The sequence below is a fragment of the Convolutriloba macropyga genome, chromosome 2 (genome assembly GCF_964194025.1).
Source record: "Convolutriloba macropyga chromosome 2, txConMacr16.3, whole genome shotgun sequence".
Taxonomy (NCBI): Eukaryota; Metazoa; Xenacoelomorpha; order Acoela; family Convolutidae; genus Convolutriloba; species Convolutriloba macropyga.
Window position 1 is genome coordinate 55,074,062 of NC_134469.1, and position 27,367 is coordinate 55,101,428.

General features: G+C 37.5%; 1 protein-coding gene across 2 annotated transcripts in view; it reads left to right on the top strand.

Moving 5' to 3' along the window:
- The window catches only part of LOC142334508 (bridge-like lipid transfer protein family member 1), a 274,847-nt gene that overhangs the window by 164,251 nt on the left and 83,229 nt on the right, over positions 1–27,367 (top strand). For both annotated transcript variants that reach the window (XM_075382600.1, XM_075382601.1), the window contains exons 17-21: positions 1,007–4,123; positions 6,024–6,167; positions 6,246–6,683; positions 12,237–12,971; positions 22,353–22,704. In XM_075382600.1, the coding sequence (XP_075238715.1) occupies positions 1,007–4,123; positions 6,024–6,167; positions 6,246–6,683; positions 12,237–12,971; positions 22,353–22,704 (4,786 nt within the window). The remainder of the gene's footprint in view (positions 1–1,006; positions 4,124–6,023; positions 6,168–6,245; positions 6,684–12,236; positions 12,972–22,352; positions 22,705–27,367) is intronic.

The following is a 27,367-nucleotide window of genomic DNA, read 5'->3' on the forward strand; positions in this document are numbered from 1 at the left end:
AGCGTCCGGTATTCTGCTAAGATGAGAAAATTTCACAGGTTCTGAGGATGACAAATAGCACTAAGTTTCACACGAATCAATTGAAAAATGAATGAATAATTCGTGTTATGCATTTATTATTTATACTTTTTATTACTAGCCGCCCTCATCTTCTCAGCCGGCTATTATAGCGCTCCTATTTTTTTTACTTCGTCGAACAAAAAAAAAATGTTTCGCTTTACCTCTTTTTGCCGCTTTTTCAACATTTTGCGTGAAATCTTTTTGACTTCTCTAGGCTAGTTTCTCTCTTCTCTTATTCTGCTAAAAGTGATTTTGAACATCAGTTGCTCCGCAAAGCAATTTAAAATGAACAGAGTCAGTATAAAAATTGAAGTCAGAAATAGAAGCGGGATAAACCCATAAAGCCCAGTTTTAGATGCCTGCTATTTGAACGTCGTTCCTATAAGTATTAGTTACCTCTCTCTAATGCTTATTGGTATTGATAGTAGCCCCTGTAGCCTCTCTCTAAGAAACAGAAGTATGTTCAACTACGAAATGCCATCAAAATAAATCGGACTTAAAAAATGTTTTGTACAAATTTTTTTTTCATTATCTATTCTTTCAATCCCAATCATGCTTATTGGAATCAACGGAGGCTATTTTCCGGCAATCTGCCGGGTATGTTTTACATTTTGTCCAATCAGAATTGTGTTCATTCTATTAATAGATAGTGAATATTTTATAAGTTTTATTTGAATCTGAGTCTTCATGCTCGATAGCCCCTATGCACAGGGTGATAGGTAATCAAAATTGAATAAATCGAATTATTATTGGTTCCAGAGTTTAAGCCTTCGGTTTATGAACCTTCAATTTAGAAGCTGATTTCTGTGTAAGTATCTATTCCAACTAAAAATGCACACCAGAGTATAAAACTTTGTTAAATTGTCTGTATCGATCTGTAGTGTTACGGGGATATTTTGCGGCAGTCAGCTAGTAAAGTTTGATAGCGATTTTGATTGTTGTTTAGATAAACTTCAATGTCCTGCAGGCACTGGTAGACGACACGGTGGTGCCGAACGCAACGCAAATATCTGGAGCATCTTTACTCTCAATGAGGCTGATTAAATTCGACGCTAATTTCCTATCCAAGAAAGAGCAGGTTCTGTCACCAGAAGGTAACATTGCTGACAATGTTGAAATCAGTGTCAAAAGCTCCGTCACTCAAATTGAAGCCCAAATGCAGCAACTCAAATCCGAAGATTTGAATGGAAAAGAAGAGTGTATCACAAGCATTGCTCAAGATATGTCGCAGTGCTCGTTTGCTGTTGTTAATCCGAAAACGAAAGCCAGCCCAGGATGGATTATGACAGAAGGTGGCTTAACTACCATCGGACTGGACGGGGTCAAGCTGGTTGGGTACCATGATCCCATTAAAAGACGCTATAAGCGATCTGTGTCTGTTTCTGAAGCCGATATAAATCAACAGACCGCTCACTTTACCAGTTCTGGCTCCCATCAGGGTCCAATCAAGGATGAACCATCCATTATCAAGTATTCAGATACTAGTAAGGCTGCAGCTATTATTGAGCAAATATGGTTCAATGTTGCTTCTCCTGAAAACCGGAGTCAAGATGCTACCAAACGCATGTCAGCTAAGGATACCTTAGTTAATGAACCGCTCCAGAACGTCACATTGGACTATAACTTATTGACAACTGGGACTTTCACAATTGCAGCGTGGCTGAAACAGTTTGACGAATTGAAAGACAAAATTAAAGCAATGAATGCTGAAAGCAAAATGCGATTGGCATCTGTTCTTACTTCGACGCTGTATTTTTTCATCTTTGCTCCTGACAGAACTGATTATGACATAAGAGCGCCGTCGTGTGATTTCGAGGGTCATTTGACCCCGCTTGCAAAGAAATTACGTTATGACTTTTCCATGCGGACTTTTATGAAACTGTTTCAAAAACTGCCCTCAGCCGATGTAGTTGTCATGGACTACACTCTTCAGCGGAACCTCCTTTCGTTGGATACACTCTATCATGCATTGTACGTTATGTGCGAGCAGTTAGCGAAGAACAACAGAAGTTCAAGTGTATCAGGAAAAGCGAACACTAAACACAGTAAACTTATCGTTCATGGCCAGCGTCTGGAGCACTCGGCGGATCGCCAAGAGCCAAAACCAGGAACTGCCAAGAAATCTGATAGAAATAAAATTTCCTTGAAAGATCGAACTAATGACGAGACCCGCATTGATGTTGAGCCACAGGAAGAAGACGATCTAAGTCGGCATGAAGAATCCAAATTTCTTCCCTCGGGCGTCGAGTTCACAATAGGTGAGCGCAAACTTCCAGCAATAGGTGAAGTTGGCGAGGATGTAGGATCCGTTGCGGACGAAGAGTCGGATGTGGAAGACACAATCGACAACGATGAAGACAATGCAATGATGACGTTGGACAACTTCGATGTTGAGAGAGAGAAACCTGTCAAGTCGGACGAGGCTGTTCAGCGGTGGTTGATTAATAGTGAGAGGGGAACTTCCAACGCTCGGTCGTGTACCCGTGCAAGGCTAACTGGAGGAATTCGTCAGAGCGTTTTACCCGACGGAGTCGAAGTTAGTGAAACGGGTCAAAACGCTAAAGCCGATACTTTCAAGTTTTCAGACACTGTATCGCCGGGCGAAAACAGAGACACCATAAGTGTTCTGAGTCCGCAGAGTTCTGTCATGTCGCCAAGTCCCTCTGACGAGGATTTGATGGGCGGTGCATCTAGGCGTCGTCCAAAACGGAATGGACGCGGCTCCCCTGACTCAGATCAAAAGTCTGACGAAAGGGAAGCTTTCAACTCTTTCAAGGCACTGCTTCAAGCTGTGAAAGCGTACAAAGATAATGCCGAACAATACGAATTCACCAAAATATTTGGACGGGAGGTGTTCGTTTGTGGAAGAATTGTCAACTTCAGAATTGACGTGGTGTCCAAAGTTGAGAAGCCAACGGTGAGTAAAAGCACAAGGAAGCAAAGGCGGCCAACGGAACGGGAACCAATATTCTACACTCAGAATTTCGAGGTCAACTTTAGTCTGAAAGAACAACAATCGACCTTGAGAAAAAGTACAATTACTCGTTTAAAGGACAGATCGCAGCGAAACAGTCTTTTCATTGATTGTCTGATAACACTGGCTAAAACGACGTACAAATTAGACTTCTCTGTGGTTAAGTTAATTAATCAGATTTACTGTTCCGTACAAAAGATACACGAGGAATTAGGCTGGAATCGTGTTTTAAAGGACCACGAAATAAATACAAAGGCATTTGGTACAAAACCAAGTTTTGACAATGGGTCTCATCGGTCGTCGGAAAATAGTGACTTGACTGAAGACGACGAAGGCGATGATTGTTGGTATTTCATTTCTAAACAGTCTCAGCTTGGGGCGCAGAAAGATACCCAGTGGTTTACTGAAGACCTCTTGGGCAGGTCCTTAGAAGAAGGAAAGGATGACACTCCTGGAAGAATTGTTACACACGTGATAGCTTCTTGGTTAGCTGCTGAATTCTGCACAGAAATTGGAGGTTTGATAACTCGAACGTATTTTGACACCTTTAATGTGTCTTATTGGGGTCGCCAATCTAGAGTGGGCAAAAGGTCGAAGGAAGTTGACAGTAATATTACAGCCAATATGAAGCAGTTAGACATTACGGTCACTGAAGCGGACCACTGCGCGCCAAATGGCCTAAATCAGTCTATCATGACATTCGTAGTGAAGAATACTGGTTTCGTTATCTCATCGAAAGAAAAAATGGACAAACAGAAGCGAAGTTACATTTGGTTTAACATCAAGGAAATTTCTCTCAACATTCCTTTGCAACCATCAGCCCTTAGACAAACTGTCGACAAAACAAGCAAGCGGATAACAGAACTCAAATCAAAACTTGCTCCGTTGCCTCAAACTGCCCAGAATTCTTCAGCAATCTCTCCGAAGGAGCCGCATGCATCTCAGAGGTCAGGTCTTAACGTGTCTGGGGGAACCGGTGGTGATAATGTGGATGGGGATAATGTACGATTTGGAGACGGCCATGAGACTGCTACTGATGTTCCGATCAACACTCTCAAATGTGACAGTCCGCGAGAAACACATTTCAAGGCTGGTATTGTATAAGTACAATGGCTGGTATTCTAATAGGCTTGTATTCTCGAATGCTTACCACCACCCGGTTATGGGCTTACGTTTCTTTCACGACAGCTGATTCGGTCCTACATTCGGTCATACCTTTGATTAATAGCCGCCCTCATCATCTCAGCCGGCTATTATAGCGCTCCTATTTTTTTTTTACTTCGTCGAATAAAAAAATGTTTCGCTTTACCTCATTTTGCCGCCTTTTCAACATTTTGCGTGAAATCTTTTTGACTTCTCTAGGCTAGTTTCTCTCTTCTCTCATTCTGCTAAAAGTGATTTTGAACATCAGTTGCTCAGCAAAGCAATTCAAAATGAACAGTTAGTACAAAAATGGATGTCAGAAATAGAAACGGGATAAACCCATAAAGTCCAATTTTAGATGCCCGCTATTTGAACGTCGTTCCTATAAGTCTTATTTACCATCTCTAATGCTTATTGTTATTGATAGTAGCCCCTGTAGCCTCTCTCTAAGAAACAGAAGTATGTTCAACTACGAAATGCCATCAAAATAAATCGGACTTAAAAAAATGTTTTTGTACAAAAATCTTTTTTTTTCAATATCTTCTTTTATTTCAATCCCAATCATGCTTATTGGAATCAACGGCGGCTATTTTCCGGCAATCTGCCGGGTATGTTTGTATTTGCACATTATCTATAATAGTAACTGCATCAAATATTTTTTATAGCTGCGAAACTGTAAGCTGAGCGAAGCTATATTGCTGTGCTCTTGGTTTTTTACAATTCAAAGAATTTGAATTGTATTGGGGCGCTGTCTTTTTTTTTAAGATCTGTTCACACATTTTCATGATTTTTGAAGTCAAATTGGAGTAGTGATTTTGGTCACGCCGAAACAGGAAATGGAGCCAAAAAGCAAGTGGTTTTGCGGCGTGAATCTTTTTCGCTCTAATTTTGAAGTAGAGTGAGAAAACGGTATTTGAACAAAAATTCGGTTTTACGGTAGCGGTTTTTTGTTCACATGCGGCCATTTCACTCTGGTTTTTACTGTTTTTTCGATTTTTTGGACCGGATTTTTTTTCTAAATGGTTTTTCCCAATCCATTCACAGCTCATTCTAGACCTAGTTTTTCGTTTCTCGCTAGTGGGTTTTTTGTTCAGATGCGGCATTTTGACATTGATTTTCCGTTTTTTCTTATTTTTTTATCTGATTTTTTTTAAAAAAGGGTTTTTTCAATTCACTCATAGTCCATTCTGGGTCTAGTTTTTCTGTTTAGTCAATGAAAATTCTTTGAATTGTACGTCAGGACTTGTCCTGCTATGTTTTTTTTGTTTCGTCGTCTGACGCTCTTTTTTCGTTTTACATTTGTTCACACAGCAAAGCTGAAAAAGTCAAATTTTCTGGTTGACTTCTTCCTCTCACTAACGGCATTTGCGCGCGTGACGTCATTTCTCACTCGCTTTAGCAAAAGTTTTTAGGTTATTTGCGTGATTAGATTTTGATCATACGTGACTTGTGCCTCACTCAATAAAATGACTTCTGCACTTTAAAACTTAAGTTTAGTTTGAATTTGTTCAAGGTCAAAGGAACTCATTTGTGCAGTAAAGGTCCCTAACAAGAGGCTACTGTGGAATGAATTTTAACAAGCTTTATTAATTTATCGCTGAATGTTTTTTACCTAGTTTTTTGAGCGGCGTCGATTTTTTTTCAATTTAGATCTGTATCTGTTTCTATCTCTATTATATGACACGCAGGTCTATTCTTTCGCAGCTATTCCGGCAATCTGCCGGCTATGTTTCTATTTACGGAATTAAAATTGTAGTCACTAATGCCTCGTACTTTAATCATGTTTTTTGTTAACTCATGACCTGTGTTGCACTTAATAAAGTGTAATAACTACAAATCTGTTCAGGCTCGTTTGGATAAGTTGGAGATCAAAACTGCTCTCCTGGCTGACTTCACTGCTGCCTATCAAATGACTAACTTGAAAGCTCTTGGCAAGAATTCACGAAATATCGACTTTGAAGTTATCTTGGATAACCATTTTCTTCAATTTGTAAGTATTAATTCCACAACTCAAGTGGTTGAAAACTTTAATGTATATTAATGTAAATGTGTTATTGTTAATTTTCAGCAAAGCGGGGCCGAACCAGCCAATTTACGGTTTCCCAATATTTCTCTTGAAGGAATTTACGTTCCAGTTGTGAAACCCAACAACACAGGAGGTTATGTCAAGATACAGCAAAGTCATCGTGCGTACGAAGGTGGCAACTTCCTGATTCTAGTTGTAAATGTCTCCAAGCTGGAAGAGCAACTCAGTTCAGATCTGCTCAATCATTTCATAATTGTGCAGAATGTTTTCAGAAGTGAAGTAAAAGAAGTTATATCGAAAGTTTCGGAAAATTCGGCAACCAATGGCTGGAACATTGTTCAGTCAACTGCTGGAAAGGCTCCAGCTGAAAATACCTTGAGGTCTTTTGGTTCCGAGCCGGGGAGCAATGTACGACCTGGAGCAGAAGAGAACTACGAGGATGCACCTCCGTTCATGCTACAAGCAAAATTTGTTATGGAGGTTAGCCTAACGTTCGATTTGCCGAGTAGAATTTTTCGGACCAGATGGAACTGAATTGTTCGTACTTCTAACCGAAAGGTAGATAAAATTGAGCCAAGGAGATGAAAGTTTTATTGAGATTGATCTTTTGACACGAACCCTGAGATGTTTATAGTAGTATTAGTGAATGATTTATAGGATGGGCTCGGGTTTTCATCTGTTTTATTAATAGCCGCCAAACGATAGCGGCTATTATTGGGGACATCGTGGTTTTTTTGCAATTCAAAGAATTTGAACTATATTGGGGCGCTGTCTTTTTTTAAAATCTGTTCACACATTTTCATGATTTTTGAAGTCAAATTGGAGTATTATTTTGGTCATGCCGAAACGGGAAGTGTAGCGAAAAAGCGAGTGGTTTTGCGGCGTGAAATTTTTTAACTCTAATTTTAAAGTAGAGTGAGAAAACGGTGTTTGAACAAAAATTCGCTTTCTCGCTAGTGGTTTTTAGTTAGACACATGAGGCAATTTCACTTTGAGTTTTACTATTTTTCGATTTTTTGGATCGGATTGTTTTCCCAATCCATTCATAGTTCATTCTAGGCCCAGTTTTTGTTTGGACCAAATTTCTCTTTCTGGCTAGTGGTTTTTTGTTCACATACGGCATTTTGACATTGATTTTCAGTTTTTTTAAACTTTTTTGATCAGATTTTATCGGAAATGGTTTTTCCAATTCACTCATAGTCCGTTCTAGGTCCAGTTTTTGTATAGTCAAAGAAAATTTTTTGAATTGTATGTCAGGAATTGTCCTGCTATGTTTTTTTAATTCGTCGTCTCCTTCGATGATTCTTACCACCTGACTTCTTGGAATTGATTTTTTCAATGACTTCGGTGACTTCTACTGCTTTGCAGTCAAAGTTTGTGTACATGACATCATTTATGGTTTTACGTGATTTGGGTGACTTACATCACTCAAAATGATGACTTCTGAACTCACTTATGGAACTTTAAATTTTATGAACATTTGCTAGTTAAAGATCAATAGTGTGCGTCTAAGTAGTGCCAAACTTGTATGCCCTAATTCTTGAGTATTAGTCAGAGGTTTTTGATTTTTAATATCAATTTTGAAAAAGTGCGCTCAGCGCTTTTTCTTTATAGACCTTATTAGTCATAAAATTCACAGTCTGAATCTAACCCAAAAAGTCTAGTGGTCTAATAAAGGACTGGTGGTCGATCTGTCTATCTTATTTTTTTAGTTGTTTCAACTCCTGGAAGGCCACAAACGTCTGTCGCGGCTAATTTCCGGCAATCTGCCGGCTATGTTAGTTCAAATCAATTTTAATTGCTCTGAGACGCAGTTTGTAGCAATTTTATTAGTTCTCTTGGTCTTTCCGATTTTTTGCTTGACCGATTTTTCGTCTGACCCATTATACTTTTCGTCCTTAATGACGGAATAAACAGGTAGCGCCCACCGGGAATTAAATTTCATTAAAGGCCCTTAACTGCGTTTAGTTGTCCTCCAAGTGCTTATTGTCGTGAAGCTACTGGTAAGGCCTCAGTTTAAGGCTAAAAGGTCACTTTTAAGGTCTTTTTTAAGACATAAGTATTTTTGATGACCATTTTCATAGCTAAATGTTTTGGTACTCCAAACAAAAACACGCAAGTTTATACTAATTTTCACAGTTTTTTGTTATTTTTTTGAAACTCTTTGTCTTTTTTTTTGAGTTTTGTTAGCCCTAGGTGTCAAGGAAACTCCTCTATGATTTGATAATAGGTTAGGGCATAGTTTCTAGTGCTAATGGATTGGTTTTCAACATTTTAGCATTTTGACAAAACTTGCTATTTTTTGACATTTTTTGTCATTATTCAAGTTTTGTTAGTTCTAAAGGCTACAAAACCTTCTTATGGGTTTGATAGTAGGTTACTGCATAGGTTCTAGATGTAATGGAATGTTTTTCAAGATTTTAACATCACGAATTTTAGCATTTTTGTGACAAACTTTGCAATTTTTTTTCACTTTTGTTGTCATTATTCAAATTTTTCCGGCACCAGGGGCTAGAAAACTTCCAGGGATCGTAACTAATTTACTGAAAAATTTTTATAGGCCATCAAATAGTTTTCAATTTTTTTATCACGAATTACAGCAATTTTTTATAACACTTTTTTTTCAAGTTTTTTGAAAATTTTTTTAGGTTTTTCTAACCTCAAGAGCCAAGGAACCTCTTCTAGCTTATAAAAATTGTTTACTGCATAGTTTCTAGATGTAATGGATCGTTTTTCAGGATTTTTATATTACGAATTAAAGCAACTTTTAAAAATTATTTGCAGTTTTTAATACTTCTGAATTTTTTTTGTTCCCGGAACCAGGGGCTCAGGGACTTCCTTCAAGGTTTGGTATTTAGCTGCTGCTATTTTCTAGACCTAATGGAAAGGTTAGCAATACTTTAAGATTTTTGGCAATTGGTAACATTTAATTTTCATATTTTTGGAAAATTGTAATGTTTCAAGTTAATGGATCTTTGAGCCAGTGAAACTTTTTAAGGCTAGAAATAGGGATAGTGGATAGTCTCTTGAGACAATGAATTGATTCTAAAGATATTAGTATCACCAATTTTGCAAAATGTTTATAAAACATTCAATTGTTTTTATAAATTATTTTTAAAAATCTGGAAATTTTTCTTTTGAAATTTGCTCTTAATCTGTTTTTTTTTCTAAAGGATTTATTTACTAGCAAGGCTAGAAAACTAATAATCGTAGAGTCGAAGCTCGTCATGGAAAATATTCCTAGCTTTCTCTCTTTCTCTCTCTGTTGTTTGGGTTTTCTTTCCTTCTCTTTCTTGTTGATGTTTTATCTTTCTTTCTTTCTCTCTCTCTCTCTCTCTCTCTCTCTCTCTCTCTTTCCTTAACTTTTGTTGATGCCGCACATCAACTGCTGTTATTTGGCGTGATGTCATCATCTATTAACATCATTAACGCTGAATAGAAATGTCAGAATTGTTTTATCATAAAAGTTTTAACTAGCATTTTTAGGAAATCGTTTTTAGTTGCTCTCAAAGGAAGAAATTTGTAGCAATTATATTAATCCTGTTGTTCTTCGTGCTGTTTTCACTTGATCAATTCTTCGTCTGACCCATTGGATTTATCGTCCTCAGAAAAAGGATAAAATGGTAGCGCCTAGTGGGCTCTGGGTTCTATTAGAGCTCTTCAGCTCTCTAGTCTACAAGTACGCGATTCACAGAAACTGTTTTGGAGGCTTAAACTTTTTGTGCAAAGGGCGATTTTTTTAAGTTGATCCCTCACCCCAACCCCCCCCCCCCCACCCACTTCACTTCACTTTTCCCATCCCTGCTCCTCCTGCAAGCCGTAAGGTTTTCGTGTTGCCAAAGATCCCCCTCCCACCGTTGCCTCCGCCCGCTGCGCTGCAACCCCCCCCCGCTGCGCTCACCTCACGCCCCTTCAATTAAGCTGAAGCTAGACTCATTAAACCATGGCTAGCTACTGATGGAAGCAGCCGCTCGCCTGTCGTTTGAAAGCAATTTGCCCGGTGTTAGTCGATTATGTTTGTCTTGTTGAGGTTGTTACACTTTCCACATACAGATCACTCTCCAAATGCTTTTTTTAACGTTATTGATGCTAATGATGTTTGCTAAAGTTCCAGAAAATGTTTTGTAAAGCAATTTTTTAAAAGATTTTCCATAATCATATAGCACTCTAGAGATGTAGTTGAAGAGCAATTTGGTTCCTCCAAAGAATTTATCATTAGTTATTTGCAGCGTGATTTTATTGGTTTCATATCCCCACCGTTCTGTCTGATTTGATCATTCCATTGTTTGTTCAGTGTTTTTGTTATTTGATCCTGAACACAGTTTGAAGCAATTTTTGTAAACGTATGTGTTTTTGAATGCAAAATTTTCGCTTGACCGTTTTCTTGTGAAACATTTTTCGATTTCACTTCAAGGGTGACTTTTTCACGCTTGACTTTTTGGTTTTGTCGAGTTATGTGAATTGCTCGCATTCAGAACTTAAGTCTTGATTAAATATTGAAAGCGATTGTGACCGATTACCGAATAAAGCCCATGTAACGAGTTAATGTCCACGTCTCTGAGCCAAGAAGTCATCAGTTCGAACCCCTCACCTGTCAGAATTTTTGCACCATAAAAGTTTTTCTAGCCTATGCCCCTTATATATATATATATATATATATATATATATATATATATATATATATATATATATATATATATATATATATATATTTATTGATTGCCTCGCCAAAGGTTCTGGAGGAACTTATCCAAGATTAGTCAGTTTTTGTTTAATGGCCGCCCTCATCTTGTCAGCTGTCTTATTTAGAAGGCCTTTTTTTACTTCGTCGAAAAATTTGCTTCAATTTTGACTGTGCTCTTGGCTTACAGCTTGTTCAAAATTTTTCATAAAATTTTTCGTTTTCTGTTGGTTTATTGCACTTTTCTCATTCTGCTCAAAGTGCTTTTAACAGCGGTTGCTCAGCAGATCAATCCAAAATGGAAAGAGTCAATTGGAAAACTAAATCAAAAATAGAAACAGCATGAACCCATAAAGCTTAATTTTAGATGCTCTCGCTACTTGAAATTTGTTTTTTATAGGTTTTAATTATCGTCTCATCTTTTTTGGTTTCAATGTTAATCCATATAATCTCTCATTATCAAACAGGAGTATGTAGTACTACGAAATGAAATCAAAAGTTACCACTTCGTACAACATTCAATCTTTTTGCATTTTTAAATTCAAATCCCAATCGGGGTCATGGGAATCAATGGAGGCTGTTTTCCGGCAATCTGCCGGGTATATTTATTAATTTCTCTCTAACGAAGTGTAAGGAACTATAGTAAACCTGTGTCGTTTTATGCAAATTTGTTGCTTGACAGTTTTCTTCTAGAACGTTCTTTCGATTTAAAAGTGAGTGACTTTTTCATGCTTAACTTTTTTAAGTTTTTAAGTGAATAAAATTGCTATCATTCACAATTTCAGTTTTTTTACTAAAATAAAAGGTGCTGTGAGTGATTACCGAACATGGTCCTTGTACCTCAGTAGTTAATGTTACCAGTTCTTATCTGGAAGATTGGGTCATCAAACCCCAGCCGTGCAACGATGGAATTTTCTGTCGCCTCTATTCCTTCTAACTTAACCGTCCTGCCAGTCGTTCCGGAGCAATTCTTCCGACGTCAGTTGGTATAAATTTTTCTATGTCAAAGTCCATATGAGAGCGAAAAACTCAGATTATTGTTGCTTGATTTTTGCGTGATCTGTATTTTTTTCATTCATGATTAATTGCTCTCAAACGAAGTTTGTAGTGATTGTATTACTCCGGCAGCTCTTTATATGCAGAGCTTTATTGTGATACTACCTGCCTTATTTCTGATAGTTGTTTTTTTTCGTCTGACCGTTTTACCTTTCTTTCTTTCCTAAAAACGGGATAAACACGTATAGCCCGAAGTTCTATTAAAAGCCTTACTGCTCACTAGTCTCTAATTGTGCGATTCACCGATTTTATTGCGTTTGAATTGTTTGCAATTTAGTTGAGACGAATTGTTTTAGAGTTTACGAGTGACTGCGAAAACGCCAACCAACAATGCTGTTCAGTTGGTCCTTGATGGAATAGAGGTTGAGGTGTCAAATTTTCCCAATGGTGACTGTTTCCTGAAACGAAACAAGAAGCTTATGAACATGATTTTACGGGGTAAGATGTCTGTTGATGCTTCTCTGGGAACAATCAAACCATCATTTGCCAAATCTGCTTATGATTCAATCTCAAATGCGGCTAATTCTCCACAGGACGAAGAAGATGATCGAAACGCTCTAGAGAAAAAAGCCTTTGTGACTTTTAGTCTTGATTTTGAAAATTCAGCTAAAGAGAAAAATGAAGAAGAGAATTCACAAGCAGTACAGGTAACAGTTTCAAAGTTCAAGCTCTATATGGAACCACAGGCAATTGAACACACGTTCAAAATTTACATCAACTACAAGAATGCATTCGAATATTTCACGGCGGAGCGGCAAAAACGTAATATCAACGCGATGTACAACAATTACTATTCGAGAGACGTTTCGTACGCTGGAACAAGAGATGACCGTAAGCCGCAAACAACGCCCACCAAAAGACATGAGGTTTTTACAGAAACAGCTACCACTCCGGAGAAGGTGACCAGTGCACAGCTACAACGGCCGGCATCCATGCTGAGCTCAACAGAATCCACTCAATCCAGGCTCTATTTCTTATTTGTCATCCAAGACTTGGCCATCTGTGTTCCTCTGGAGTCCGGAAGCAAATTCGTTAGTACTCCATTTTCATATAGCTTGTGTTTGTGTAATTTTGATCACAAAACAAAGGGAGCAAAGAAATCGAGTAATTTTCAGGCGTTGGTTTTTTAGATTAATTTTGAATTTGATTACTGAAGTGTTTACACATAGCTATAGCTTTTTATAACATGCAATTATTCGACAAATAATACTTCAATTTACCTTTGCCCTTGTTTTCCAACTGTTCCAAAGCCTGTTTCTACGCTCTCCTCTTTTGTGTATTAGATAAACGGTTTACTCAATTGCCCTCAAGCAAAGTTTGCAACGGTTATTTTTGTTCTGTTGGTTTCGTATGCGATTTTTTGCTCGATCCTTTTTTTGGCCGATTTAACTTGGTCGGCATAGGTTCGATAAAATGATAAAGTCAAATTGCATATACTTTGTCTTTATCGCGGACCCCCTGTCCCTCCCAGATCTTGCCTAAACCCACTTAGGCATTTCTCTCACAATGAACGCCTATTTATAGAAATTTTCACAAGGCTAGGAACATGTAGACATAGCAACCGCCTTGCTTAGAGTTGTTGCCAGTATTAATTGCTCTCAAACGAAGTTTGTAGCAATTATATTAGTCCTGTCGGTCTTTTTTATGCGATTTTTCGCTTGACCGATTTTTTGTCCGACCCATTTGACTTTTCGTCCTCAAAAACGGGATAAACAGGTAGCGTCCAGTAGGTATTAAGTGCTCTTAGAGCCTTTCATCTCTGTTTCATCTCAAGCTGTTTTGGAGACTTATACTTATGGTGTGAATGGCGGTTCTTAGAGGTTGAACCCCCCCCCCCACTGTTGACCCCCACCCACTACTGCCCCCGCGCTGTTACCCCCAACCCCAGTCCTCCCCATCATCACCCGATGCACCCCTCCCCCTCCTCCCTGTGGCCAGCTACTCACGAAGAACCGCTCGCTAAAAACACGCAAATTTATACTAATTCACATTTTTTTCAAACTTTTTGAAAATTTTTGTCGTTTTTTGGGTTTTCGAGTTTTATCAGCCCTTGGTGTGAGGAACCTCTTTAGTTTTTGATAATAGGCTACTGCATAGTTTCTAGTAGTAATGGAATGGCTTCAACATTTTAACATCGCGAATTTTAGCATTTTTTGACAAAACGTGCTTTTTTTTCAATTTTTTTGATAATTTTTTTCATTATTCAAGTCTTTCCAGACCAAGGGGCCAGAAAACCTCCTTACGGTTTTGATAATAAGTTACTGAAAAAGTGGTATTGGCTATGGAATAGTTTTCAACGTTTGATATCACAAGCTTTAGCAATTTTTTGATAAAACTTGCATTTTCAAGTTTTTTTCGTTTTTTAAGTTTTCTCAGCTTCAAGAGCCAGGAAATCTCCTCTACGGTTTGAAAATAGGTTACGGTATAATTTCTAGATGTAATGGAATGACTTGCGAGATTTTAACATCACGAATTTAGCGTTTTTTTTGACAATTTTTGCCATTTGTTTTTTTTTCAATTTTTTGACATTTAGTCATTTCAGGTTTTTTGAGCCTCAAGGGTCATGGAATAATTTTCAACTTTTTAATATCGCAAGTTTCAGGAACTTTTCTAAATGAAACGTGACGTTTTATTAAGTTTTTTGAAATTTTTTGTCATTTCTTTGGTTTCTCTAGCCTCAAATCTTTTAATACTTGTCATTTTTCTCAAATTTATCTACTTTTAGTGGCAAATAAATGTCTTTCAAGGCTTCTGAGTTAGTTTATGAGTACCTTGAATTGTATCATGATTGTCCTTCAAGGAAAAAAATTTAAAAGTTTTTTTTGTTTGATTAGTTTAGATTTTTTCAACTTTTGAGATTTTGTCTTTTTGGCGTGGATTTTTCAATTGGTCTGCTGGTCAGTTTTGAAGATATTAATATCTTGAATATTAGCACAATTTTGTTAAAATTTGCGATTGTTTTCAAAATTTTTAAATATTTCCGTCCTTTTCTGAGTTGAAAGACCATTACTTGCCAACGAAACTTAATTCCTGCAGATGGATTACATGACAGACCTCCAGAGACAGAAAAAGGTTTTGAGCAAAATTTTAATACATCTGAAAACTGTTTTTTTAAATTTCGCACATCAGTTTTTTTCTATTCGATTTAATTACTAACAAGGCTAGAAAACTGCAGAGTCGAATCCTGTCGTGGAAAATATTCCTAGCTCTCTCTCTCTCTCTCTCTCTCTCTCTCTCTCTCTCTCTTTCTCTCTGTCTGTCTCTCTTTCCTTAACTCTTTTTGTTGATGCCGCACTTCACCTCTCCCCATGGGGCGTGAGGTCATCATCTATTATCCTCATTAACGCTGAATTATAGCAGAAATGTTCATTCATAAATGACTCAACTAGCACTCAAAGAAATCATTGTTAGTTGCTCTCAAACGCAATTTGTAGCAAATATAATTATCCTGTTTGTCCTTTTATGCAATCTTTTGCTTGACCGTTTTTTTGTCTGACCCTTTTCGTCCTCAGAACCGGTATAAGACGTACCGCCCACTGGGAATCAAGTTCTCTTAGATGCCTTCAGCTCATTAGTTTCCAAGTTTGCGATCCACAGAAACTGTTTTGGAGATCTATATTTACGGTGTGAAGGGCTGTTCTCAGAAATTAATCCCACACCCCCTCCCACCACCCCCACATCAGTCCCCCCAGTCTCTTTGTCACTTTCGTTATTGGTACAAAGATTCTGGTTCACGTTTTGTTCTGAAACAGCTACAAAAACCTGGGAAAGTGCTGTCTTGTCTGAAGTTTGTTGTGAGTACTTCGATTACTGTTTGATTGCTTGCTCTCGAACGAGTAATGAAGCAGTTACTGTAAACAAGTGTATTCTGCTTAAAAGTTTTGCTGGTTTTTTTCTTCTAGAATGTTCTTTCCGGCGCTTTCGTCGAAAGGAATGAGATAAACTGGTACATCCGGCGGTCATTAGTTTCCAAGTTTGCGATTCACAGAAACTGTTTTGGAGACCTATACTAGTGGTGTGGAGGGCGGTTCTTGGAAATTGATCCCACACCACCACCCAGCGCGCCTACATCAGTCCCCGCAATCCAATTTTGCACCACCCCCACCCCGCTGCGGTGCACCCCCGCTGCGCTCACCGCACGTAAGACTTATCATTGTTAAAATACATTCATGTAATTGTGGATGTGTGAGTGTATGATATTAGTCATTTATTATAACTCTCCTCTTTCACTTGTTTTGTTGTTATCTTTTATAGGATGCTTTTTCGGTGCTGTGACGAACTTCTAAAGTATAAGAAGACTGAGCTAATGGTGAAGTTATCTTTCTAATAACGCTTTTTCAATACAATTTTGCTCAGTGCTATTTTTAATAGCGCGAGTTTTAATAACAAGTCTTTTTATACTATTTTATAGAAACAACTGAACTTCAGCAGGCAGGGATAAAATAGTGAATATCATTAGAGACATGCTCTAAATAATTTTACAGAACTTTTCTTGACCAATTAGATATTAGCCTGGTCATACCAGTTTTACGCACTTTCCTTGTCACTTTCGTTATTTGTACAAAGATCCCGGATCACATTTTGTTCTGAAACAGCTACAAAACCTGAGCAAATGCTGTCTGTCAATTTTTTTGTGATTACTTCGATTACTGAGTGATTGATTGCTTTCGAACGAAGTCTGAAGCAGTTACTGTAAACAAGTGTGTTCTACTTAAAAGTTTCGCTGGTCTATATTCTTCTGGAATGTTCTTTCTAGCGCTTTCGTCAAAAGAAATGAGATAAACTGGTATATCCGGTGATTATCAGTTTCCAACTTGCGATTTTTAAACTAGTACATCCGGTGGACATTAGTTTCCAAGTTAGCGATTCGCAGAAACTGTTTTGGAGACCTATACTTATGGTGTGAAGGGCTGTTCTCAGAAAATAAATCCCACACCCCCACCCACCACCCCCACATCAGTCCCCCACTTTCTTTGTCACTTTTGTTGTTTGTGCAAGGATTCTGGTTCACATTTTGTTCTGAAACAGCTACAAAAGCTGAGAAAATTCTGTCTTGTCTGAAGTTTGTTGTGAGTACTTCAGTTACTGATTCATTAGTTGCTCTCGAACGAAGTCTGAAGCAGTTACTGTAAACAAGTGTGTTCTACCTAAAATTTTCGCTGGTCTATTTTCTTCTAGAATGTTCTTCCTAACGCTTTCGTCAAAAGAAATGAGATAAACTGGTATATCCGGTAATTATCAGTTTCCAACTTGCGATTTTTAAACTGGTACATCCGGCGGGCATTAGTTTCCAAGTTAGCGATTCACAGAAACTGTTTTGGAGACTTTTACTAATGGTTTGAAGGCCGGTTCTCAGAAATTGATCCCACACCCCCAGCCACCGCCCCCACATCAGTCCCCCTATCCACTTTTGCACCATCCCCCACACCGCTGCGGTGCACCCCCGCTGCGCTCACCTCTCGCTTCTTCAATTAAACTAGGGCTACCCTCACTAAACCGTGGCTAGCTACTGACGAAGCCAACCGCTCGCCGGTCGTTTGCGAGCAATTTGACCGACGTTAGTCGGTTATGTTTTTAAAATGTTTTTGCTGCTGCGAGATAAATTGGTTTGCAATTTCGTTTGTCTGTTTTCTTCCGACGGTTGTAAGACTTATCATAGTTAAAATAAATTCATGTAATTGTGGATGTGTGAGTACATAATATTAGTCATTTATGATAACTCTCCTCTTTCATTTGTTTTGTTTTTATCTTTTATAGGATGCTTTGTCGGTGCTCTGACTAACTTCTAAGGTAGAAGAGGACTGGACTATTGATGAAATTATCTTTCTAATAAATGTTTTTGCTAATACAATTTTGTTCAGGGCGATTCCGAGCGCGAGTCTATTAATAACAAGTCTTTTTATACAAGTTGACCATTCAAATTTTAGCCTCGTCATGCCATTTTTACGCACTTTCCTTGTCACTTTTGTTATTTGTACAAACATTCCGGTTCAAATTTTGGTCTGAAACAGCTATAAAAGCTGAGAAGATGCTGTTCTGTCTGAAGTTTGTTGTGAGTACTTCGGCTACTGATTCATTAGTTGCTCTCGAACGAAGTCTGAAGCAGTTACTGTAAACAATTGTGTTCTACTTAAAAGTTTCGCTTGTCTATTTTCTTCTAGAATGTTCTCTCTAGCGCTTTCGTCAAAAGAAATAAGAGAAAAACTGTATATCCGGTGATTATCAGTTTCCAACTTGCGATTTTTAAACTGGTACATCCGGCGGGCATTAGTTTCCAAATTAGAGATTCACAGAAACCGTTTTGGTGACCTATACTAATGGTGTGAAGGGCGGTTCTTAGAAATTGATCCCGCACCCCCAGCCACCGCCCCCACATCAGTCCCCCAATCCACTTTTGCACCATCCCCCACACCGATGCGGTGCACCCCCGCTGCGCTCACCTCTCGCTTCTTCAATTAAACTAGGGCTACCTTCATTAAAACGTGGCTAGCTGCTGACGAAGCCAACCGCTCGCCGGTCGTTTGGGAGCAATTTGCCCGACGTCAGTCGGTTATGTTTTAAAAAATATTCTGCTACTTCGATATAAATTGGTTCGCAAGTTCGTTAGTCTGTTTGTTTTTAACTGTTGTAAGACTTATCATGGTTAAAATTTATTCATGTAATTGTGGATGTTTGAGTACATATTATTGGTCATTTATGATAACTCTCCTCTTTTACTTGTTTTGTTTTTTTATCTTTTATAGGAACGCTTTGTCGGTGCTGTGACTAAGTTCTAAGGTATAAGAAGACTGAACTATTGATGAAATTATCTTTCTAATAAATGTTTTTCAATACAATTTTGCTAAGGGCAATTCCGAGCGCGAGTCTATTAATAACAAGTCTTTTTAGACAAGTTTATTGAAACAACTGAACTTCAACAGGCAGGGATAAAATAGTGAATATCATTAGAGACATGCTCGAAATAATTTTACAATTTTTTTGACCAGTCAAATTTTAGGCTCGTCATACCATTTTTACGCACTTTACTTGTCACTTTCGATATTTGTACAGAGTCCGGTTCAAATTTTCTTCTGAAACAGCTTCAAAAGCTGAGAAAATGCTGTCTGTGTGAAGTTTTTTGTGATTACTTCGATTACTGAGTGATTGATTGCTTTCGAACGAAGTCTGAAGCAGTTACTGTAAACAAGTGTGTTCTACTTAAAAGTTTCGCTGGTCTTTTCTCTTCTAGAATGTTCCTTCTAGCGCTTTTATCGAAAGGAATGAGATAAACTAGTACATCCGGCGGTCATTAGTTTCCAACTTGCGATTTTTAAACTGGTACATCCGGCGTGCATTAGTTTCCAAGTTTGCGATTAACAGAAACTGTTTAGACATATACTAATGGCGTGGAGGGCGGTCCTTAAAAATTAATCCCACACCCCCACCCACCGCCCCCAAATCAGTCCCCCAATTCAATTTTGCACCCCCAGCACACCGCTGCGGTGCACCCCCGCTGCGCTCACCTCACGATTCTTCAATCAAATTAAAGCTACCCTTACTAAGCCGTGGCTAGCTACTGACGACGCCAACCGCTCGCCGGTCGTTTGGGAGCCATTTGCCCCACGTTAGTCGGTTATGCTTTAAAAATGTTTTTGCTGGTTCGAGATAAGTTGGTTTGCAATTTCGTTTATTTCTTTTCTTTCGACTGTTGTAAGACTTATCATTGCGTATAGTATTAGTCATTTATGATAATTCTCCTCTTTCACTTGTTTTGTTTTTATCTTTTATAGGATGCTTTGTCGGTGCTGTGACTAACTTCTAAGGTAGAAGAGGACTGGACTATTGATGAAATTATCTTTCTAATAAATGTTTTTGCTAATACAATTTTGCTCAAGGCGATTCCGAGCGCGAGTCTAATAATAACAAGTCTTTTCATACAAGTTTATTGAAACAACTGAACTTCAACAGGCAGGGATAAAATAGTGAATATCATTAGAGACATGCTCTAAATAATTTTACAATTTTTTTTCGACCATTCAAAATTTAGCCTCGTCATACTAGTTTTACGCACCTTCCTTGTCACTTTTGTTATTTGTACAAAGATTCCGGTTCAAATTTTGTTCTGAAACAGCTACAAAAGCTGAGAAAATGCTGTATTGTCTGAACTTTGTTGTGAGTACTTCGATTACTGTTTGACTGAGTGCTCTCGAACGAAGTCTGAAGCAGTTACTGTAAACAAGTGTGTTCTACTTAAAAATTTTGCTGTTCTATTTTCTTCTAGAATGTTCTTTCCCGCGCTTTCGTCGAAAGGAGAGAGATAAACTGGTACATCCGGCGCTCATTATGGTGAATTTATCTTTCTAATAAAGGTTTTTCAATACAATTTTGCTAAATGCAATTCCCAGCGCGATTCTATTAATAACAAGTCTTTTTATACAAGGTCATTGAAACAACTGAACTTCAATAGACAGGGATAAAATAGTGAATGTTCTTAGAGACATGCTATAAATTGTTTTACAATTTTTTCTGACCAATCAAATTTTAGCCTGACCATACCAGTTTTACGCACTTTCCTTGACACTCGTTATTTGTAAAAAGATTCCGGGTAACATTTTGTTCTGAAACATCTACAAAAGCTGAGAAATTGCTGTCTTGTCTGAAGTTTGTTATGAGTACTTCAATTAATGATTGATTGATTGCTCTCGAAAGAAGTCTGAAGCAGGTACTGTAAACAAGTGTTTAATTTAAAAGTTTTGCCCATCTATTTACTCCTAGAATGTTTTTTCCCGCGCTTTAGTCGAAAGGAATGAGATAAAGTAGTACATCCGGCGGTCATTAGTTCCCAAGTTTGCGATTGGCAGAAACTGTTTTGGAGACCTATACTTATGGTGTTCAGGGCGGTTCTTAGAATTTGATCTCACACCCCCAACCACCGCCCTCGAATCAGTCCCCCAATCCACTTTTGCACCACCCCCCACACCGCTGCGGTGCACCCCCGCTGCGCTTACCCCACGATAATTCAATTAAACTAAAGCTACCCGTACTAAACCGTGGCTAGCTACTGACGAAGCCAACCGCTCGCCGGTCGTTTGAGAGCCATTTGCCTGACGTTAGATGGTTGTGCTTTGAAAATGTTTTTGCTGCTTCGAGAGAAATTGGTTTGAAGGTTCGTTTGTCTGTTTTGTTTCGACTGTTGTAAGACTTATCATAGTTAAAATACTTCATGTAATTGTGGATGTATGAGTGTATGATATTAGTCATTTATGATAACTCTCCTCTTTCACTTGGTTTGTTTTTATCTTTTATAGGATGCTTTTTCGGTGCTGTGATGAACTTCTAAGGTATAAGAAGACTGAGCTAATGGTGAAGTTATCTTTCTAATAACGGTTTTTCAATACAATTTTGCTCAGTGCAATTCCGAGCGCGATTCTATTAATAACAAGTCTTTTTATGCAAGTTTATTGAAACGACTGAACTTCAACAGGCAGGGATAAAATAGGGAATGACATCAGAGATGCTACATAGGGAATGCTATATATAATTGTACAATTTTTTTACCAATCAAATTTTAGTCTCGCCATACCAGTTTTACGCACTTTTCTTGTCACTTTCGTTGTTTGAACAAAGGTTCACATTTTGTTCTGAAACAGCTACAAAACCTGGGAAAATGCTGTCTTGTCTGAAGTTTGTTGTGAGTATTTCGATTACTGTTTGATTGCTTGCTCTCGAACGAGTAATGAAGCAGTTACTGTAAACATGTGTATACTACTTAAAAGTTTTGCTGGTTTTTTTCTTCTAGAATGTCATTTCCCGCGTTTTCGTCGAGAGGAGTGAGATAAACTGGTACATCCGCCGGGCATTAGTTTCTGAGCAACTCTCAAAGACCTTGACTGAGCTCTAATTGTGCAGTTTTTCAAAGTGCTGAGCAACGCTTGAGGAGGCCGAAGGGCCGTTTTATCCCACGCGATGTTGGTTCCGGTGGTAGTCTGCTTTTTATTTGCTCTCGAACGAAGTTCGTAGTAATTACAGTAAACATGTTGGTCTTTTCGATGCGAATTTTTTGCTTGACTGTTTCTGCGCCTTTCTTCTAAGAACGTTTTTTGACTTCTCAAGTGACTTGTTCACGCTTCCGTCCTTCATTTTTGAGTGATCTTTATTGCTCTCACTCCAAAATAAAGTTTGTTGTTAAAATAAAACCCATTGCAGCAAAATTAAAGTAAAGCCCAGATAGCGGAGCGGGCAGTGCTTCTGGTGAGGGATCGGGAGGTCAATGGTTCGAACCACGGCGTGGAAAACTATTTTTGCTTTTATAAAGAAAAATTTATCTGGGCTACGCCTGAATTAAATTGCTTCGTTTGTCGTTCGAGAGCAATTTTTCCGACATTAGTCGGTCGGTTTATGTTTTAATACTGACTGAATGTTTTTTGATTTAGAGCGGCTGGAAGGAGGATTTGGAGCAAGTTCTAATGTTGACTATTAAGCAAACGTCTGTCTCTGCTCTGTCAAATTGTGGAGTTTTCTGCGTTGGAACATTCAAAACCTTCACTCTAGGCTTCAGAGAAGATTTTGATACCAAAGCAAGTGACTGGATGGTTGACAGAATTGAAGAATCTTTCGCGCCTCCCCAGAAAACGTCGAAATCATATGGAGGATATCACAGTCATTTCGCTCACGCACCTCCTAGTAATCAAGTGTCCCCTTCCAATTATATAATGAACACATTCTGGGTTCCAGAAGGCTCAGTTGATGTCGTATCACGGACTAAGACACTGAACACAGCCGCAGGTAAGAAATATATGAAAAAAGGGAAAAAACTCGTCGTAAATTTTACCTTGTCCGAGAAATGAAGACTGCAAAGACCCAATTTAACGTAGTGAACTTTTTTAAACTGTCAACGACGACTAATCGGTCGATTAATATAGTTCGCAGTAAAATTCAATTGAATACAGGAAATTATTTTCAAAACTTTTATAACTGAAAACTGAAATATAAACCTCTAAGTGCAATTCCTAATTAAAAGCTCTCAGTGAAGTTTGTAGCAATTATATCAGTCCTTTTGGTCTTTTTTATCATAGCCGCGAAGCGATAGCGGCTATTATTGGATACATGTTGGTTTTTTACAATTCCAAGAATTTGAATTGTATTGGGGAGCTGTGTTTTTTACGACTCGAAGAGGAGTATTGGTTTTCTTAAGGTTTTGTTACCGGAAATAATATTTGTTCATTGACCTAATAGTGAAATTGAGTAAAATTGACGTATGAACTAACTTTTTCTGAGCGAGATATCTGAGTTTTTGAGAGATTGGCGCATATAGATGACAGTTTTTAGCCGTGTTTTCGTCCCTTTGGCCCCAATTTTTTTTATTGTAACTTGGTTTTTTGCGGAATTAAATTTTGATCGATAACGCATGACTATGTAACCATCTGAAATCAATACCACAATATTTCTGAGATCTTAACAATGACTTTCAAGTGCAAATTTGGCCCATTTTTTGATATTTTCTGGTTTTTAAATTTCTTTTTTTGGCTCTTTGAGCGAACTTGCCTACCAAATAAGTTACTATGTCAACGTCTTTTTGATAAATCCTGAATTGGATGCCTCTTTTGGACTTGAGGTTTTTTGTTTTTGTAAAATTGTGCACATACCAATCCAATTTTTGAGGTTTTTTGTCAAAGTTTTCTAATTTTTTTGTTTGTTTTTCGAAGTTTTTTACTATAAAAAGTTTTCTGGTGCAACGGCGTTGTTTCTCGTTTCGTTTTGTTGCTAACAGAATTGTTTTTGGCGATAACTCTTTAAAATTCAGTGAAAATTTGACTATATTTTTTTAGACATTCTTTTCACAGCAAATGAGCTGTTTTAACTTCTTACTGAGACAAGGAATAAGGCTATGTAGTGTTCTTAAACCTCTATACCTTAATAACAAAAAATCCATTTTTTACCTCCTTTTGATTGAAAGTTTCCAATTTTGTTTTTTTTGTGTTTTCAGATTCTCCCAAAAAAGTTTTTTGATCTTTATCACAATGTATGGGTTCTCCACATTCTGGTATGTCTTTTTCTAACTTCCTCCTATGACTTATAGTTTTATTTGCCCTGCGTTTATTTTATTGAAAAACACCGATTTGAACTAATTATTGTCTTTTTTCTTTTAATTTTTTTGCCATTGATTTTCTTCAACACAATAAAACACTGAGGTTTTGCTAGCTTCACTTTCGCAAATTTTGATCAACAACCTTTTTCTGTAATTATTCTTTGGGCTTGGTTGTGGTAACATACAAATTTTTGCGTTTAAATATTGTTTTGTCTGTTGAATCTTTTTCATCATTATTTTCACTTCGATGAGATATTGGTCATTGTTTAGTTTTATCGCGTTCATTGTCATTTAAAGCGACAACTAATGTTTATAGTTAAGCGGCAAATTTCATTTAGTTATCAATTGATTCGTGTTTTATATTGTAAAATAGTGTTTCGGTTGAAAGAACTTACGGAAGTTGATAAATTAACAATTTATGGCCATTTGTTGCAGTATTCAAAATTTTCTTGTGAAATAAAGTTTTGAGAGCCAAGCTTGCTCCTCGCGTACTTTGATGCTTTAAATTCCTTACAAAGAATTTGTCTTGTTTTATAGATAGGTATAATGTAATTTTTTTATTCAGTTGATTTTATGAGCTATCTTTATTTTTTTTTACTATTTTTTTTGTTTTTTGTATTCACTTTAGCAGGAATCAATTGATTTAAAAGGTAATTCTTTCAGGAAGATGACTGTCAAGTCGTTTCCGGAATTCTTCCTGCTATGTTTTGAGATCTGTTCACATATTTTCATGATTTTTGAAGTCAAATTGGAGAAAGGATTTTGGCCACACCGAAACAGGAAGTGGAGCGAAAAAGGGAGTGGTTCTGCGGTGTGGAGAAAGTAGAGTGAGAAAACGGTGTTTGAACAAAATTTGCTCTCTCGCTAGTGGTTTTTTATTCACATGTGGCAATTTCACTTTGAAATTTATATTTTCAATTTTTTGGATCGGATTTTTTTCTAAATGATCTTCTCAATCATTTCATAGTTCAGTCTAGGCCTATTTGTTTGTTTGTTTGAACCAAATTTCCGTTTCTCGCTATCGGTTTTGTTCACATGTGGCTTTTTGACTTTGATTTTCTATTTTCTTTTTCTGATTTTTTTAGAAAGGGTTTTCCCATTTCACTCATATTCCGTTCTAGGTCTGGTTTTGTTTGTTTAGTCAATTAGAATTCTTTGAATTGTACGTCAGGACTTGTCCTGTTATGTTTTTTTAATTCGTTGTCTCCATCGATGATTCTTTCGACCTCACTTCCTGAAATTGACTTCAAATTTTAGTGATTTCTACTGCTTTGCAGTTGGATTTTGTGTGCGTGACGTCATTTGCTCTGCTTTTAGGTCAATTGCGTGACTTACCTCACTCAAAAAAATGACTTCTGAGCTACTTATGAAACTTTAAATTTTATGAACATTTTATTATAAATCAACAGATAAGTAGCGCCAAACGTATATGTCCTAAATCTTGAGTATTAGAGTCTTGAGTTTTTATTTTCGAATATTAATTTTGAAGAAGCTCCTATAGGGTTTTTTTTTCTCTTAGTGCGTATGTGTCTCATAAAAAATGATAATCCGAATCTAACCAAAAAGTCTAGTGGTCTATTGAAGGAGTGGTGGTCAATCTGTCTATCTTATTTCTGTATTTGTTGCAATTCATGGGAGGCCACAAGCGTCTATCGCGTCTGTTTTCCGGCAATCTGCCGTCTATGTTATTGAGATTTTTCGCTTGACCGATTTTTGTCTGAACCCCAACCCCCCAATCCCCACCCTGCACATCGTTCAGGCCATAATTGCCCTGTGCAGCCAAATACCCCTCTCCCAACTCGCCCTGTGCGTCCTGCTTTTGCCCCTCAATCAGATCCCCCACCGCTGCGCTCACCTCACGCCCCTTCAATTAAGCTAAAGCTAGCCTCACTAAACCGTGGTTAGCTACTGACGAAGCCAACCGCTCGCCGGTTGTTCAAGACATATGCGCCCGACGTTATTCGGTTATGTTCACATACTTTTATGAATAAGAACCGCCATCAGCCTCTCAACGGCTCCCTTTTACAGTTCATATATTTGAATTAAATTGGGGCGCTGCTTGTTTTACGAGGTGAAGAGTTGAAGACTGCAATGAACTAATTTAACATAGTGAACTTTTTTTAACTGTCAGCTACGACTAATCGTCGATTAATATGTTTCCCAGTAAAAAATCAATTAAACACGGGAAATCAAGTTCAAAACTTTCATGGTTTTTTAATAGAACCAATTTTGAAGCATTTTTTGTAAAGCTGTGTCTTTTTAATGCAAAATTTTAGCTTAACTGTTATTGAGCTGTTGTTCTGTTATTCTTTCTATTTCATCTCTCGGGTGACTTTTTCGTGCCTGACTTCTTAATTTTTGTGTGATGTGAATTGCTCTTATTCAGAAATTAAATTGTTGCTTAAACAAAAGCGTTGGTAAGATCAAGGCACTAATAGCCGATTGGTTAATGCTTAATGTGATCACGCCGGAGGTCGAAGGTTCAATTGCCTCCTTTTTTGGTGTTTGTAGTGCTCAAAGTTTTATTTAGACTACAGCAGCCTCTGAATACTGCCGCTGCTTGTTGCTCGGAAGATTTGTACGACTTTTTAGTCGGTGTATATTTTCGATAAGAGAGCGAGCAAAAAATCAAGTCCTAGTAGTGACTAAAGCTTAAAAAAAGGTGTTGCGATGATCGAGCTCGAAGATTGGAGAAAAAGTAGTGGTTTTGGTTTAGACCCTCTTTTAAAGCAAAGCGAGAAAAAGCAAGAGTTTTATCATCACGCGCTGTATTTTTCTAATTTTGGTTTTTTTATTTTGTCTTTAGTGTGTCCATAGACAAGTACTAATTTCCGGATAGTTTTTATCGCAGTTTGAAGTTTTTTTGGTAATTTACGGTGCATTTACGCTAATTTGGAGCTTCCTCATTTATTTTCCGGACTTTTGGGCTGCTGTAGTAACTTAGAAATTTTTACCCATTGCATTGGCACTCATTGTTAACTGAGCTAAAGCATAGCACTACTAGGCGTGTTCTATCACAAATTGAGTTTTTTTGCGTGCAACAAAGTTTTTTTCCATTAATTTGCCTAAAAGATTTGAGTATTTTGTTACAATTTTTATCTTCTTTTTACAGTTTGAGATGATTTTGACTCATTATGACTGGACTAATTTTACGTGAGATTTTTTTATAGTCTTGATTGTATGAAATAAATTATTTCGTATGTATGTGTACCTGTACCATATGAAGATTTTATTGAATTTTTTTTATTAATGATATTCTTTGCCCATTTCTCTTTTGTTATTTGACTTAAATTTGTTGTTTTCTATGCTTTCATGCATGTACGGCTAGACTAGCTATATAAAACGGTATTTTTGAGAAAA